A 16,936-nucleotide genomic window follows, 5' to 3' on the forward strand; every position below is an offset into this window, starting at 1 on the left:
TGAGTTCCAGCCCAGCCCCGAGCGAGGCTGAAAAGAGGGAAAGCTCCAGCTCAAGTGGGGAAACAGGAAGTGGTGTCCAAGGCTCTGGCAGGGTAGAAGAGCCATCGTCCCAGGTGGGACAGGAAGGGGGAAGGAAGGGGGGCAGGCCAGTCCCCCCAACTCCGGAACTTCGCAGAAAGCGTCGGGGGAAGAGGATGGGTCTCCCCAAGTTGTTATGCTGGCGCAAGACGCGCCAAAAGCCACTTGGAGGTTCTGATTCAAGCTGAACAGATGTGTCTTTGTAAATAGCACTGCCATTAGCACTGTAAATACCCAGCACCAATAAAAGACAAAATGCAGAGCTGTGTAGAGTCGTTACTCTGAAGTAGCCTTCTCCGGCCACCGTGACAGCAACCTCCAAGTCTTTCTGGCTACTTTGGAGCGGCCGCGATGAGCGCGCAAGACGCTGAGCAGTGGAGGCTGGAGGCCGAAGCCGCAGCACAGGAATTACAGAAATTACAGAACCTGACAGCGCAGGCACACCAGCAATTACTTGCCGCTCAGGAGGAAGCGTGAGGAACGCGGGAGGAGCTGAACAAGCTGGCAGAGCAGGTGAGAGCGAAAGATGAAACTGAGAAGCAACTAAGGGTGATGGTGGTGGAGTTACAGAAAAAGCTGGATGAGGAAAAAGCTGCGAGAGGTGGGGGGGTGCCCCAGCCCCAGCTAGTCCAAGTGAGGAGGGGACAGACCCTAGTCACCAAGTTTAGCGGCGACCCAAGAGAGTACCTAGGCTTTGAGACAGAAATAAATTATGCGCTGGAACTGCATGCGGCAGAATTCCCAGATGACGCGCACAGAGTCTTCTTTATCATAGAGCATTTGACGGGGGCCGCCAGAGAATGGGTCAGACCGCTCATCGCGCAAAAAAATGATTGCATAAAGAACGCAAAACTATTCTTAGAAGCTTTAAAAATCATGTATGCGAGTGACTCTGAAATGGAAGCCACAAAAGAAGAGCTTCATAACTTAACACAAGGAAAATCGACAGTTCGGGACTACTGGGCGAGGTTCACCATGCTAGTGCACAAACTGGGGTGGGATCTGCACAGTGAGCCAGTGAAATCAGCCTTCTACCTGGGGTTGCACTCAGACGTTAGGTCCCAAACCGCGGACGAGAGGTCCCAAACCGCGGACTATGGATGAGTTAAGCAAAGCGGCGCTAGCGGTGGGGGTGAGACAGGAATCCAGATGGAATGACAAACAAACGACGCGCGCAGCAAAGCCTTGGTTCCCACGCTCCCAGGACAGACCACTTCACCAAACCCCACCCCAGGGCCCACCCCTAGTCCCGCCCAGACCGAGCTCAGAGCCGGAAGCGATGGAGATCGGTGGAGCGCGCGCGCGCGCGGACTTTTCAAACCCCGGCGGCGCCAAGACGCAAGGAGGGAAGAGGCGGGAATTGCTTTCTCTGCAACTCCCCCCAGCATCGCATCAGAGACTGCCCACATCGCAGGGAGTGGCAATGAAAGGCGGGAACGGTTGTGCCCTCCCCCACTGACGGTGCACCAGCAGCTCAGAGAACACTTGGAGAGGGCCAAAGAAGCGTACAAGAAGGGGGCAGATCGCCACAGGCGACCGGGGGAGGCCATCAGGGTGGGGGACAAGGTTTGGTTGTCCTCTGAGGGCCTTCCCACCAGAGGGAGGTGCAAGAAGTTGGCACCCAGAAGGTTGGGCCCCTTCACGGTCACGCAGCAGGTAAACCCGGTGGCATACAGGCTGGCACTGCCAGAGGACATGAGGGTGCACCCAGTGTTTCATAGATCGCTGCTGTCTCCGTACAGGGAAAGTAGCAGGTTCCGAGGCAGCGAACAGCCCCCCGAGGGAGGGGGGGAGAGTGGAGGCAGGGAGCCACTCAATGAAGCAACGGCCATCCTTGATTCACGAAGGGGTGTGTGGGGCCTGGAGTACCTCATGGCATGGGAGGACGCCCCGCCATCCCAAAATGAATGGGTCCCAGCCACCCAGATACAAGAGGAATTCTTAGTGGAAGAATTCCACGCCCTCTTCCCACACAGGCCTAAGCCCTGGCACATGGAACGGGAGTGGGAGGAGGAGGAAGCACAGGAGGGGGAAAGCAGTTCACCATGGAGATGGGAAGCAGAGTTTGAGGACACGGAGGAGGAGATATGGGCATCTCCGAGGTCCATTCAGTCAGGAGAAGAGGTGGACTGGCAGCAGATTTTCACCCCCACCAGCTCTGAGGCCACGGACTTTTGGGGCTTTCCCTCTTCCCAGGAGGAAGGAGGGGGCCAACGGGACTGGGGGGAGGTGTTCACACCAACCGGCTCGGACAGCACGGAGTTTTTAGGCTTTCAGTCACCACCGACACCCGTGCAGCCTCTAGGGAGGGGAGAAGGGGGGCCTGGGAGGGGGGTGGATGTGAGGGGCAAGGGATATCGCGAAGCCCCTCCCCTCCTGAGTTCCAGCCCAGCCCCGAGCGAGGCTGAAAAGAGGGAAAGCTCCAGCTCAAGTGGGGAAACAGGAAGTGGTGTCCAAGGCTCTGGCAGGGTAGAAGAGCCATCGTCCCAGGTGGGACAGGAAGGGGGAAGGAAGGGGGGCAGGCCAGTCCCCCCAACTCTGGAACTTCGCAGAAAGCGTCGGGGGAAGAGGATGGGTCTCCCCAAGTTGTTATGCTGGCGCAAGACGCGCCAAAAGCCACTTGGAGGTTCTGATTCAAGCTGAACAGATGTGTCTTTGTAAATAGCACTGCCATTAGCACTGTAAATACCCAGCACCAATAAAAGACAAAATGCAGAGCTGTGTAGAGTCATTGCTCTGAAGTAGCCTTCTCCGGCCACCGTGACAGCTACCTATATGCATGTTGCCAATTTAGGAGCCAGAAACTGCTTCCCAAGTTAACATGGTTCAGTTAAGATTCAGATTTTGAGAAGTGCATTGAATCTATGTTTGAAGTAATAATTACTTAAGGTGCTAGTTATGTTATGTTACAAAGTATGCTTTCTATCCCCAGTCCTACCAGTTTATGGCAAGTACTGCTAGTACTGTTAGTGGTAGATGGGCATTTCTTCCAAGAAGATATACTGCACCATGAAGCATTGCTTAATAGTAACATTCCTAAACATGGTATAAGTTAACTTTGACTAGTTTCTTTCATGGTTTCTATAGCTTCTCAAAACCTATTGAAAGTAACCCCTGGTGAGCATATGATTACAGCTTTTCAACTGGTATTTTTGTAGTCCATATTTTTTATATATATTTTAAAATAATGGTTATTACAAAATAATTTGACTATTCTGTGACTCGGGAATGATATCCAACATCACTTATTTTACTGGCCACAATGATCTGTAGACCAAGGTAAAGATTAACACTCAACGCCATCTCTGAGCTGCTACATAGCAACTGGCCAAATAAGTAGCAGCTGTCATGGAGTAGTAAGACCAGACACCAGTGTACATATAGTATTAATACAAAACAATTATCATACTCATTAGCCAAGGTGTAAAAGAGCAGGTCAGGCTGCTTAAACCCCATGCTACGATGAGGGGGATCATGGCTGAGCTAAGCTCAGCAAGCTTGTTTAGTCTTCCCTCATGTTATGAGAGTACATAGTTCATTACTGGGCAGCACAGAATCCAGTTTCCTCAGTCAAAGCTTTCTTCTTTACGAGCAAGGATATCCAAAGGAAACAAGAATGAATTCAAAGGGCAGATACCCAGAGTCCTCCAGTCCATGGTAGAGGCAGAAGTTGCATCATCTTTGGAAGTGGTAGGAGAACTACTACTCCCCTCCTGTTGTTGTAAGCCACTAGTAGCTGGCTGCACATGTGGAAATAGCTCCCCATTATTGTTTACAGGCTGGTTGCCCTCTTTCATTCTGCTTCTTTCACCTTTGTAGTGGGTGTTCAACTCTGTGTAACATTTGTGCATGTGACTCTTCAGCTTCTTAAAGTCCAGAAAGCCCAGCTCTTCTGGCAGTGACAGTAGCAAATCTAGGACCACAGCTGACTCTGCAGAAAGCAAGCAAAATGTATGAGGAGAGTGGCTACACTCACTTTGGCAGAAACATACCTAGGATTTTTATTACCTCCTCCTCTCCAGTTACAGATTCTGAAACGTCACCCTGCCTCCAACAGGTGTAACAAATGAAGCAGTAAATTTTATCACATTAACAGCTAAGCTATTTTAGATTTTTAGAAATTACATCTTAGAGGTTAAGGATAACTTTCTATATGAGAAGTTTTAGTTTAAGAACTGGAAATCTGATGAGAACCTTTTATCTGTTTTACATTATATGACAAGTTGCTGCTTCCTCTCACCTAGGAAAACACTCCCTGTCTCCAAGCTCATGGGCCACTCGTATTTTCACTGGGGGGTGGGGAGAAACATAACAATTCCCTTCTGAAGTGTTTTCCTTAGTCCCCAAAATCCCACCCATCATCCACAACAGTAACCTCAAAGGTTACCCAACTATGCCCAGCAAGGTGGTTGTTGCTTTTAGCAGCACTAAATATGTTGGACGTTTTGGCAGAAGTACAGTTTTTGGCAGGACACATAGTGTTTCCAGTCCTAGGGGATGCTCCATTTCTGGGAAGCATTTTTAAGATTTAGTATCCAGCCCTTCAGCTGAAATAGAACTCCACAGCACATGACAAAAATGGCACAATAAAGAAAAAGCAACAGAATAAAAAGGAAGGGATGGAATGATTGCAAATAAAGCTCAATAAGGCAGCTTCCTTAAGGAGAAATGTTTTTGCTTGGCACCAAGAATACAGTAGGTATGCTGTAATAGATGTCTTGGTTACATGGAGTCACATTCCAGTGCAGAAACATTTCTTCCACTGAAGGAAAATAGCAAGAACCTCTGCATTTTGAGATTTTAAGTACAAACCCTATCTACATGTAGCCATGTGCAGGGGCAAATCAAAATACATTCAACTGCATATATGATTTTTAAAACTCAGGTTTCTCTGGGAAGAAGGTTTATGTCTATCTTTTATCACTACAATGGTGTAGTACACTGTAGTGGGATACAACTGAAGGCATAGTTCCCTTAGAATTATGAAATGTTGCATAGTAGCTGCCTGTTATTTAAATTCATCTTGGTCAAACACAAACTCTGACTTACCACCTGGTGGGAGTTCAGGTGCCTTACAGCCACGTGAGATCACAGAAAGGTACTTGTAGATCTTTTCAAAGTCCACATGGAACCCACTGTTTTCTGCAGGGGCCATTTCCTCTACATTTGATGATACAGTTGGTTCATGAGATTCTTCGTTGGATTTCCTACTCTCAGTATTAAGATTTTGGGATGAACATTGAGAATTCTTTATCACCACTGACTTTGGAGGCACGGAATGGAGCAAGGTGAGTGGCTCAGTAGATGCAATTGTCCAAACCTAATGAGTAGAAAAAAAGTCACAAGTATGGACTTCGTATGGCAAGCAGTCAGGGATTCTCTAGTAAACCAAATACATTTCCCAGCATTAAATCTGTCTGAAAAGCTATACAAGAACCAAGAGAACCAGTGACAGAGTCATGTATTTCAGAGACATTTTGTCAGATGGAGACATGAAGATATCTTAAATTACTGCATCAAGAACAATATCTATCTTATTAAGATCATGGAAAAGGTTACCTGGGAAAAAGCAGTTGCCACAGCATCTTCAAGGGGACCTGTCAATTTCTCAGCTAACTCTGTCCATATCTAAAAAAAGGAAGTGTCAGTTGTGTGAATAGTCCTTAGCTTATGTTGTGCCATATCACATTACCTACACTTTTAAAACTCTCATACCTCAATAGGTGCTGGAATAGGAGCATCCTTCTGTTTACGCTGGCGATACTGATATTGTTCCTTGACTGCCTCCTTTGCCACACGCTCTTTCAGGTGCTCCACAAATGCCATGATCTGCAAGAGCAGCACATCTTAGGGGACATACATGCAATGTTTTGGGGAAGACAGTACAGTATCCTACTTTCTGAAGACATAAAAACTGGATATTTCTTCAAGGCAGAAAGTTTGCAATTACTCTCCTTTAACTAGGATTTGCCAGTATGAATGTGTAGTAGGATTAAAAAAGCATAGGTCTCTCCCAATTCATCCCTTAAGATTTATCTGCCAAGGCCACCTAACTCTCGTGGCTGACCAGAGATGGAGTCCTCATCTCCAAACCCTGCATGGTGGCCATCAGTCTGCCAACTCGTGGGCTTGTTGGGAAGCTCACAGCCCGGCCAAGTTCGAATCCTGCCCTCCACCACGTGGCCACGCCTCAACCCACCTCTTCTTCATCCCTCCAAGGCAGGTACTTCTTCAACAGCTCGGGCCGCAGCGGACCCTGGCAGTGAGCTCTCAAGGCCCGAAGAAGGCGTCGCTTTTCTGGGTCCGTCCAAGCCTGGCTCGTGGGGACCATCCTGTAGCGAGCAGGGGTTGAACGCTGCCTGGAAGGCGGCTTCATGGCGCTGAGAAGAGAAAACAACAAGAAGTTAAGAACCTAAGAGGAGAAAACACGCCCAGGGGTGTCAATTGCAACCCGTCCAGCACCTATTCTCTTTCCCCTCACCTCTGTCCACCCGTTCCTGGCTTCTACGACGACACAACGCTGCTCGATACCTTCCGGTAGTCCTCACCCCAAACGCAACGCCGCCTAGTTTGCGAAAAACCGTTGCTTCTAGGTTGTCGCAATCGGATGACGTATAAAATACGCGGACGGTGGCCGCCGAGGACCAGAAACAATCAGAGGCGTAAGCAACCTTAGCAGCGTCTTCTGACGGGACGGTGGCGGAGATGGGTTCTAGAACGCCTCGACGTCACGAAGGAGCTCTAGGTTGCGTAGCAACCGCATGGCTCTTGCAGGGATTCCAGAGACCCCCTCCGTTCTCACGGGGTTCTCTAGAATGGGACAGATCGCCCTTAAGCCTGGCTACATGTCTTGCTGGTCGTCCGGTGTCGCTTTGGGGATCCTAGTCCTGTTGCTGTGCGATGGGCCCGGTACGGAGAAGGGTGCTATCGAGGGGCTCCGCTGCAGACGGGTGTCTCCCACGAGAATGTGGTGGTAGTAGCAAATCAGAGCTGCAGTCGCTTATGGAAAGAGCCAAGGGCACGGTCTCCTAAACGGCTGCCTGTTATACGAATTTATTAATTCAATTAACAACGGATGGAATCGCCTCGCAGGCAGCTCAAAAACACAATATTCTGGACCGAAATGGCTCCTTGGATGGGGCTAGAGAGCTGGAGTGAAGTTGAACTTGAGACTTCTGAAACCGACTTTGTATATTGCTATCCTGAGGTCTACCAAATGGTGTCAGGAGCAAGATCCTGGCTGGGGTGGGTGGACAGTACAGAGCCACATTGTACAAAGGTGGCGGTGGGAACAGGATTGGCACCCCATGGAAAAGGGTGGTTCAGCAGGCAGAATTACCTGTACTACCCCATAAACCATACACTGGAATAAACTGCATACACAAATGAAAATGTAACAATAACTACATCAAGAAATAAATATATAATTAATAATTCAACATCTAAGTTACTGCAGTTTAGGGATTTTAACACAGAACTCTAAAACTGGCCAGCAGCAGCCAATAATGCAATCCTATGTGTACTCAGAAGGAAGTCCTGTTGAATTTACTAGGGCTTTCCCTTGGGTATGGTGTTAAGATTGCTGCCTACCTTTCAGGTGAGGAACACTGAGGCTGAGAGATAAGTGATTACTACAAAGTCAGCAATGGCAGATATATATATATATGTGTCAGTTATACTTGCTGTTGTAGAAATACTCTATGTCTTCCTGGGATTTGCCAGTATATTCCAATTTAACTTCCGACTCTCCCTGGTAAAAACACGGGAGCTCTGGGGTGGGTTTCAGACTGCACAATGTACCATGAAGCTGGGAACTACTGCTTTACGAACACAGAGATCCAGCGGACAAGTCTGTAATGATACTTTCCAAAGGAGGCATCATGCTGAAGTCTTTGCTCCTTTTCAGGCTGTGGACTTCACCTTGACTTGTCTGACAATGGAACTCCTGCAGGACTGGCACGTGTTAGAAAGACAGCTGGAGAGATGGGTGAGAATGTAATAAAGATTAGTTCCATTTAGCTGACACTGCGCTAAGTAAAATAAACAAGCAATAAATGGGGACATCATCTGATCAGCTTGATCCACTATGGCCTTGTTTCATCCATCTTCAGTGGCCATCTGATCTGTGCCTTGAATCCATGGCCTTGGCACTGCGCTCTGGCCACCTGAGCTAGCCAAGTGATATGATCATTGGATTATTTGTGCCCATTAACACAAAGCCCAACCAAGAACCTTGTTTTCCCATTGCCCTGTCACCAATGCCAAATTGATTCTTCTGATTTATTCATTACTTACTAAATTTAAACCCTGTCCTTCCTCCAAAAAGTGTAAGCCACAGTTCTTCCACCTTCCATTTTATCTTCATGGCAACCCTATGAGGTAGATTAGGCTGAGAGGTAGTGCCTGGCTCAAGGTCATCTAGGAAGCTTCATGGCCAAGGGAGGATTTAAACCCTGGTCTTCCTGGTTCTAGGCAGACACGCTAACCATTATACCTGCCTATTTTTTCAGACACCATCTTTGTCCACGTTGGTGCCAAGGAAATTACTATCCCCTGCAAGTCTTCAGAGAAGGATGCTGTGATTGGTATGAATCCCACCTACAACTGGAGCCTGGAAAACGAAGGTTAGGACTTACTGCTTGTGACTCTAGGACAGGGGTCAGCAAACTTTTCAGCAGGGGGCTGGTCCACTGTCCCTCAGACCTTGTGGGGGGCCGGACTATATTTTGAAGAAAAATATGAACGAATTCCTATGTCCCACAAATAATCCAGAGATGCATTTTAAATAAAAGGACACATTCTACTCATCTAAAAACACCAGGCAGGTCCCGCAAATAGCTCAGAGATGCTTTTAAATAGAAGGACACATTCTACTCATGTAAAAACATGCTGATTCCCAGATCGTCCGGGGGCCGGATTTAGAAGGCGATTGGGCTGCATCCGGCCCCTGGGCCTTAGTTTGGGGACCCCTGCTCTAGGATCTCTCAATAGATATCAGGGACAGATGTGTGAGGGAAAGAAGAGGATGGATTACTTGGGAAAAGGCAGCTGTTGGTGTCCCAGGGCTGCCAATGTTTTTTTCTAGAATGATCAGCAACAGAGATTTTTTTGCACCTCAAACTGATTTGAACTTTAGCACCCAAGATAATATTTTCCAAGCATTTTATGTTGAGAATTAGTTTAGTCTTGCCTGTGCCCTCTGTGTCCTTGTGCCTTGGGCAAGAGCCCATGTTGTGTCATTCCTCCCCCTAATGGCTGCTACAGAGAGGCCATTGTGTGGCTAAAATTGGGGTGAGTGGGGATTGGGCCATGTGGATTTCATTAAGGAGCCCATCTTCACCTCTTATACCAGTTCAATCACTGCTTGGAATGAGGCTTGAAGATGCATGAAAAGGTAACTTGCAAACACATTGATGCATCTGTTAAGCTTCCTAGATGTGAAACCAACTTGACCTGAAACTTCCTGCCCAAATTAAACTCTCTGGAGAGAGTTCAACAGATTATTGTTCACAACAGGCATATTGGCAAAAACATCAAAACTACTGGAAGTGAAATTGACACAGAGCTCAGCTTTTTAAGGTTCCTGTTACTTAAAAGTTATGACTGAAGCAAGCTGTGAGACAACTTGCTTTTCCAAACCCAAAACTTGGTTTTAAATAGTAACAGCATGTCACAAAATATTGACTAACTGTACCTGCCAATCTAAGCTATCCACATAGCTGCCAAGTTTTCCCTTTTCTCGCGAGGAAGCCTATTCAGCATAAGGGAAAATCCCTTAAAAAAAGGGATAACTTGACAGCTATGAGCTATCCAGTGCATGGTCCCTATAATAAGAAAATACGGTGTAGAACAGGCACCCCCAAACTTCGGCCCTCCAGATGTTTTGGACTACAAATTCCCATCTCCCCGACCACTGGTCCTGTTAGCTAGGGATCATGGGAGTTGTAGGCCAAAACATCTGGAGGGCCGCAGTTTGGGGATGCCTGGTGTAGAATGTCAGGATTCAAGAAAGGTATTTTGTGTGGACATTCATGGCATAAGGGCAGCAGAAAAAAATTAGACTCTCTCGATGCATCCATGTACCCTGTTTCTCATATTTTAAGACATACCCATAAAATAAGCCATAGCAGGATTTTTAAGCATTCAAGGAATATAAGCCATACCCCGAAAATAAGACATAGTGATAGGCGCAGCAGCAATGCCGGCCGCGGCAGGAGGAGGAGGAAAAAAATAAGACATCCCTTGAAAATAAGCCATAGTGTGTTTTTTTGAGGAAAAAATAAATATAAGACATGTCTTATAATATGAGAAACACGGTACTAGGACAGAGACCAATGAGCCTGGAGCCACATGAAGCTATAGAAGTATTAAAGGACCTCTTGACCTCAGTATTGGTGCCTAAGCTGGTTGAAGCAGAGCATTGTTCTTCTTAGGCTGATTCTGCCCTCTACTTTCAGAAACCCATCCCCTCAGTGGTGATGCTTCCCTGACTCTACATGATTTTCATACTGATGACAGTGGACTGTATACCTGCACAGTCTCCTACACCATGGATGGCCAGCTCCATACTGAGACTTTCTATCATACAGTGGTGGGTGAGTGGAGTCCAGATCTCTTAAAGGATAGTGAATCAAAAGAGACTGAACTATTTGACTAGATGGGTGATTGGATGGAACCAGGAACCATATATTGGGAGAAATGTGGGAGAGGTTTTGGCCTGTGGCCAAACATAGGTGGTTTCTCTCTGTTCTCCTGAGGATCCTGTCTTTCTTAGGATCTAGGTGTATGCAATTTCTTTCCATTTGAACTTCTTCATAGTGGACATGATGTGGAAGATGTGACTTTTGCCATCTTTTGAGCTCCCATTTTTGTAGGAGAAGCTGCCTTCCAGATTCCCCTTCCTCTGCCTCTTTTTCCAGGCTACCACATACGGGCAGAGTTGCATGTCCTACTGCTTTTCCAGTGCAACTCTTGCGATGAGGAATTGACACACGGGTTCCTGAAGACCCTGCGAGAGCATCTGAGCGAGGTGGTGCAGCACCTCCACTGTGAACTTCTGCTTGGCGCCATCAGCTGCTTCCCCACCATGGAGAAACCCTTGGATGAGTTCAACTTCCAGGTAGAGCTTGAAGGTCAGAGCCAAGAAATTCAGGGTGTTTCTAGAGGATGGCAGAGGAAGTCAGGATGGCTGGGTTCAGTCACAGTTTGGGGAGGAATTGAGGTTTGGAGCAGGAGAGGCTCATGCAGAAAGGCAGGATTCCACCAGCTAGGACTGCCTACTGAAAACACCAGAAGTAAGTGTAGCCTCAGTGTGTGTCTTTGCTGAGAACAGACAGATTTTTGGGTAAAGGTACATTCCTTTGGATTGGCCAGAGGAACATTTCTTAAGCAGCAAGGGTGGCAATGGATATGTATCATGATCTGGAGGGTTGCGCTAAGTTGAATTAACATAATTAACATGAATTAACTGCATTCATGCAAGCATCATATAGTGGATCTATTTTGCCATATCCTGGAATGAGAGTTTGGACTCTGCACTGATGGAAGAGCGAGCCTATTGGCAAAGGGACTGTAACATATTTGTCATTGTTTTCTAGTATCTCCTTTTGGGAAGGGCTGGGATAAGTTCTGCTCCCCCAAGGCTGATGCACTGGAATTTGATTGTTATAATGGAGCTGTCTTGAGCAATCTGCAGCAGGTACGTCAGCAAACCTCATCTCTCCCCTACCAGGAAATAAGTTTTCTGGGGTTTTGTACCTGCATACTGTATGTTGTTGAGCTGCAAAGGGCAACCATGTCTTTAATCTTCTTGAACAAGGCTAATGTGCATTGGTGCACATGGAATGGCTGGGGCTATTTACTTTGAGGCAATAAAAGCAAGAACCTCATGTTATGCGTATTTCAAAGAAAGGATGGGTGCTTGCATTCTAGGCATTTACTATGGAATTACCACATTTTGTTCACTCACTCTTGTGATGACCCTGTCATCAGATTCTTATCCTTCTCTGTTTCCCTTGCACTGTTTTCAGAAAAAAAGATCAATAACAAAAAGCAGGACCCGCCCCCCCCAGTCTTCCTTCCCCCACTCTTGAACCACCCTATGCATTTCCCTACAGGCTGAGGAAGCAATAACCCTATTCATGGAGAACAACAAACGTTTCCCCTTGGGAGAGTCACCCACTTCCCGCACCTCCTTCGTCAACACCTTTGTCAACTTCCTGGAGGGTGGAACATGCCTGGAAGGTTATGGACAGAACCCGGAGCTACAGGCACGCTGTCCCGACTGCTGTAGTGAGTGGAGCAGGTGATCCATGAGCTGCTGCCTCATCCCTCCTCAGACGCTGCCTCTGGTCCCATAGGCTGCAGTGTTTGTTCACGCCACTGGGAAGCCTCTCGCCACATTTGTTCTTAGCTGTCATCCCAGCCTTTGCAAACCCAATGCCTTCCAGAAGTTTTGGAACACAACTCCCACCAGCCCCAAAACATATGGAGAGCACTGGGTTTGTAATGGCTCTCTTCTCTCTACCTTCCCTTCCTCTAGAGCAGGCACCCCCAAACTGCGGCCCTCCAGATGTTTTGGCCTACAACTCCCATGATCCCTAGCTAACAGGACCAGTGGTCAGGGATGATGGGGATTGTAGTCCAAAACATCTGGAGGGCCGAAGTTTGGGGATGCCTGCTCTAGAGCAGTGTTTCACAACCTTGGGTCTCCAGCTGTTTTTGGACTACAACTCCCATCATCCCTAGCTAGCAAGACCAGTGTTCAGGGATGATGGGAACTGTAGTCTGAAAACAGCTGGAGACCCAAGGTTGGGAAACACTGTTTTAGAGTTTCACTGTAGCTCTGCCAGTGGGCTGTGTACACTTTAGTTTTCACCCCTCATGGAGCTATATTTCTCAGCACCCTTAACAAACTACAGTTCCCAATTTTTTGGGGGGGGGGAGTCACATGCTTTAAATACATGGTGTGTACACATCCCTTGGCTCTGATCTACAATTCCATCCAGTCAGAGCTAGTTTGTCCACTTGTTTAGCACATTGCGCTAAGCATGACTCCCTCGACTCCAGGAAGAGACACCCTCTCCACAACTCCTTTGAGGAGCATGGCTGAAAAACGATGCCCCTTGGGTAGGGCTCACATGGTATGTGGCCAGCTTTGAATTCCCTCTCTCCCCACCCCTCCAGCTTAGCTGATGGAGGAATGAAACCTGTGCAATGTCTATATTTCAGGCCCTGCTCCTTTCGCTCCCCCCTCCATGCCTTTATCTGCCATTTTGCTTGACAGCCGTGTGCCCTCCTGGAACACATAGTGTGACTGCAGCTGGAAATTGTGTTCCCTGCCCAAACGGAACATACAGCCAGCGCTATGGGACAACTGTGTGCATTCAGTGCTACCACAACGGGTCGACTTTGCATCCTGCTGCTAGAACAGCTGCGGAATGCATGAACCCAGAAGGTATGTATCAGGTGGGAGACATGATGAAGGGCTTCCTGAGAGACCTTTTTGGACTTTCCAGCACTGGTTCTTGGACTTGGCATACTGAGAGTCAAGCTAGACACAATGTGAAATATGTTCAATTTTAAGGGCAGGTTTTTAAAAAATGCACTTAACATCAGCTGTGTGGCTGGGGCTGATAATTACCATGATATGTAGAGGGTGAAGAGGGGGAATTTTTTAAACTCTTTCCTTGCCACAGTCCTGAGAAAAATCCCTCCTCTGAAGTTGGTATTTGCATTGGGAAGATTTGCCGCAATGGGGAATTTCTTCCCAATGGAAATACCAGCTCCAGAAGAGGGATTTACTTCAGTCCTGGATGCTGGACTTGAATTAGTTTCCTTGGTTCTGTGTTTTATTTAAAAGGTGGTTCCTCACCTGGGTAACAGACTGAGTGATGTAGAAGTAAATTCGTACCACAAGAGTCACAGCAGGAGAGTTCAATTTCACCTCCTGTGATCGTGTTAATTATCCATCTCCCCTAAGGTGTTGCTCTGTATACTTAATGCCCCCTCAAACCGATATGTTAAATCCAAAGACAGATTTAACTTCAGATGGCTATGTTCCACCTCCACTATTGGAGGCAGTATGCCTCTGAATACCAGTTACTCAGAACCACAGGTGAGTACTGTTGCACTCATGTCCTGCTTGCAGGCTTCTTGCAGACCTCAGTGAGAACAAGATGCTGAAGGAGGTGGTCCTTTGGCGTGGGCTAGCAAGGCTTTTCTTGTGTTCTTAGGTACCTAAGAAACAGCACTCCTAGTCTGCAACCCTATATATGAGCATCTAGTGAGGGAACAGTTCTGCACATGTGTGAATTTGGTCCAAACAGTGTTTGCTTATACTGGCTGCATATATCCCTTTGGCCTTTCTTTCCACTAAAGCTCACCTCCCGCTTAACTTCCAAGTTCCTGAAATTAATAGAGGCAGGTGCTACTGCTGGATAGGCAGCTTGGCTCTGGGTGCTGAGGAGAACTGGCACCCCTGAGTGATCTGTGTCTCTTTCCACGCAGTCCCTCCAACACATCGGTTTCCTGCTCTGTTGGTCACCTTTGTCGTCTTGCTGCTTACGTGCCTCTGTATCATTATGCTGTGAGTTCTTTCCTATCTAAGCCCTCTTCTGTAAAATTTGGTGGACCAGGTAGATGTGTGGCTGGTCATTAAGTGAGGGCAGGGTCCCAAGAGATCCCGATAAATGACAGTGGCTGTGCAACCAGTTATCACAGATAATTGGGGGTGCCCAGGGAGTGTCTCCACTACTGGATCATATATCTGCACCACCAGTTCCCTACTTTCCTGGCTTCTGGGACTAGAGTGCACCAAACAGGTGTTGCTTTAATTCCACCTTTGCCCTTCCTCTGAATACAGCCCCCTTGCATAGTTTCCCCACATGCCTTTCTACAATTTGATTATTATCGCTTTTTTCAGTAACCACCACCTGATCCTGGCCAAGATACCCCAACCAGCATACCCTAACCCAACAGAGTTCCTGGGCAAGGGGGATGTTACTACTTTCCTATGCATCTGGCTTCCATATTCCTTATATGTGTCCCTCCCTGTATTTTGCTCATGGGGTTCTGGGCAAACCAGAGCTGTATGGGAGGGGTGCCTACTAAGATCCACATGCCTTATGGTAATAAAGATTCCCTGTCCCTGTGCAGCTGCTGCTGCTGCTGGTACTTCCGTCGTAGCAGGAAGAAGAAACAGGATTCTTTTCCTAAAGGCGATAGCGAGACCAAGCAGGAAAAAGAAGTCGCAGTCCTTGCTGTTCCGGACTCCCCAAAAGATGACTCTCCCCTGTTGCCTTCTCTCACTTTGGAGAATCCTGACAAAGATTACTCTCCCCGGTTGCCTTCTCTCACTTTGGAGAATCCTGTCAAAGATTACTCTCCCCGGTTGCCTTCTATAACTTTGGAGAATCCTGACAAAGATTACTCTCCCCTGTTGCCTTCTCCTACTTTGGAGAATCCTGACCAAGAAGGGGTCATGTTTCCAAGTCCTCCCAATCCAGAGGAAGAGCCAGGTGGGGCTGTTTTGCCACCCTCTTCTGAGCTAGAAGAGCAGCCTGTTATTGAAAATGTTGTGTTCCCATCATCCTCGCCTGTCTCAGATTTTGAAAGTACATAATTCCCAGTAAATTCATGTCCAACAAACAGACCTGCTTCACGTGTTCTTAAAGGTTGCCGATAATACTAACCACTCGTTCCCTTGCTCAAGGTCTGTGCCCTGCAAGGCCTCCTATTTTCTTGAGTTGGGTTGTACATCTAGAAGATCATGGAAGAACCGAAAACTTCTTCATCACTTCAAAGTGTTGGTGCTGACCTTTAAAGCCCTAAATGGCCTTGGTCCTGTATACCTGAAGGAGCGTCTTCACCCCCATTGTTCAGCCCAGACACTGAGATCCGGCACCCAGGGCCTTTTGGCGGTTCCCTCACTGCGAGAAGCAAAGCTACAGGGAACCAGGCAGAGGGCCTTTTCGGTAGTGGCGCCTGCCCTGTGCAACGCCCTCCCATCGGAGGTCAAGGAGATAAACAACTACTGACATTTAGAAACACCTAAAGGCAGCCCTGTTTAGGGAAGTTTTTAATCTGTGATATATTGATGTATTTTAATGTTTGTTGGAAGCCGCCCAGAGTGGCCGGGGAAACCCAGCCAGATGGGCGGGGTATAAATAATAATAATAATAATAATAATAATAATAATAATAATAGCCATAACGCACTGCACCACAGTCCCCTAACAAAACCAGTGTTGGAAGTGAGCGGCCTGAAAGGAAACTGAGCTAATCTTTAATTTCCAGAGGACATGCTCAGACTGGGCAAGCAACTGCAGTGAAGCGGCTGAAGGCTCTAACCTAAAAGTACCACAAATGAAGCAGCAAATGCTGCAGTGATTGTTTTGTGCTTCTGGCTATCACCCAACTGAGAAGATGTCAATCTGTGGTGGCAGCACTGTGGGCTGACCTTTACGAATGGCAGTTGAAAAACCAAGCCAGTCCGTTTTGACTGAACGTCAAAAGCAGCAGACTCAAACTCCTCTCCTCCTAGCTACCAAAACCCTGAACAGATGCATGATTCCTTTATTATTTATGGAGGTGAATTTGGAGACAGTTCAGAAGCCTCAGGGCCACTACTAAGAAGGCCCTGCTCCATCCCACGACAGTCCTGTTGAGCATATGATACACGGGGGGCAGGGGGGCTTTCCTGATCATCTTAATAGGTGAGGGAGCTCATATGTGGAAGAGTGCACTCTGAAATATTCTAGAGCCTTTCTGTCGTCATTCCCTCCTATAGTTAAATAACAGATTTAGGATTGGGGACTGCCTGGCTACAGGGACAGCAGCCATGCAGACTCCAGGGCTAC

The 16,936-nt window shown here is 47.5% G+C and overlaps 2 protein-coding genes across 2 annotated transcripts; one reads left to right on the top strand and one right to left on the bottom strand.

Moving 5' to 3' along the window:
* Window positions 1-3,307: 3,307 nt before the first annotated feature.
* On the bottom strand, window positions 3,308-6,682 carry SNAPC2 (small nuclear RNA activating complex polypeptide 2). The gene is made up of 6 exons (XM_035124293.1): window positions 6,560-6,682; window positions 6,278-6,458; window positions 5,794-5,907; window positions 5,638-5,706; window positions 5,128-5,398; window positions 3,308-4,009 (listed from the first exon to the last, which is right to left on the bottom strand). The coding sequence occupies exons 2-6, from the start codon at window positions 6,452-6,454 to the stop codon at window positions 3,645-3,647; spliced, it is 996 nt and encodes a 331-aa protein (XP_034980184.1). The 5' UTR covers window positions 6,455-6,458; window positions 6,560-6,682; the 3' UTR covers window positions 3,308-3,644.
* Window positions 6,683-6,741: 59 nt separating this feature from the next.
* LOC118088810 (uncharacterized) lies at window positions 6,742-15,715 on the top strand. The gene is made up of 10 exons (XM_035122897.2): window positions 6,742-6,987; window positions 7,985-8,065; window positions 8,589-8,702; window positions 10,536-10,673; window positions 10,998-11,210; window positions 11,676-11,776; window positions 12,195-12,369; window positions 13,364-13,534; window positions 14,587-14,665; window positions 15,235-15,715. Exons 1-10 carry the CDS (start codon window positions 6,840-6,842, stop codon window positions 15,698-15,700), a joined length of 1,686 nt encoding a protein of 561 aa, XP_034978788.1. The 5' UTR covers window positions 6,742-6,839; the 3' UTR covers window positions 15,701-15,715.
* The last annotated feature ends 1,221 nt before the right edge of the window (window positions 15,716-16,936 follow it).

This window comes from Zootoca vivipara, chromosome 7 (genome assembly GCF_963506605.1).
Source record: "Zootoca vivipara chromosome 7, rZooViv1.1, whole genome shotgun sequence".
Classification (NCBI taxonomy): Eukaryota; Metazoa; Chordata; class Lepidosauria; order Squamata; family Lacertidae; genus Zootoca; species Zootoca vivipara.

What these genes read in the sequence shown, in the direction of transcription:
- LOC118088810 (XM_035122897.2), top strand. Translation starts at nt 6,840, where the DNA reads ATGGCTCTTGCAGGGATTCCAGAGACCCCCTCCGTTCTCACGGGGTTC. An exon ending in GTTGCTGTGCGATGGGCCCG is followed by an intron (nt 6,988 to 7,984) that starts GTACGGAGAAGG and finishes GCTCCTTTTCAG; the next exon opens with GCTGTGGACTTCACCTTGAC. An exon ending in TCTTGAGCAATCTGCAGCAG is followed by an intron (nt 11,777 to 12,194) that starts GTACGTCAGCAA and finishes ATTTCCCTACAG; the next exon opens with GCTGAGGAAGCAATAACCCT.
- SNAPC2 (XM_035124293.1), bottom strand. Translation starts at nt 6,454, where the DNA reads ATGAAGCCGCCTTCCAGGCAGCGTTCAACCCCTGCTCGCTACAGGATG. An exon ending in TGGCAACTGCTTTTTCCCAG is followed by an intron (nt 5,399 to 5,637) that starts GTAACCTTTTCC and finishes TCTACTCATTAG; the next exon opens with GTTTGGACAATTGCATCTAC. An exon ending in ACCTGAACTCCCACCAGGTG is followed by an intron (nt 4,010 to 5,127) that starts GTAAGTCAGAGT and finishes TGCTTTCTGCAG; the next exon opens with AGTCAGCTGTGGTCCTAGAT.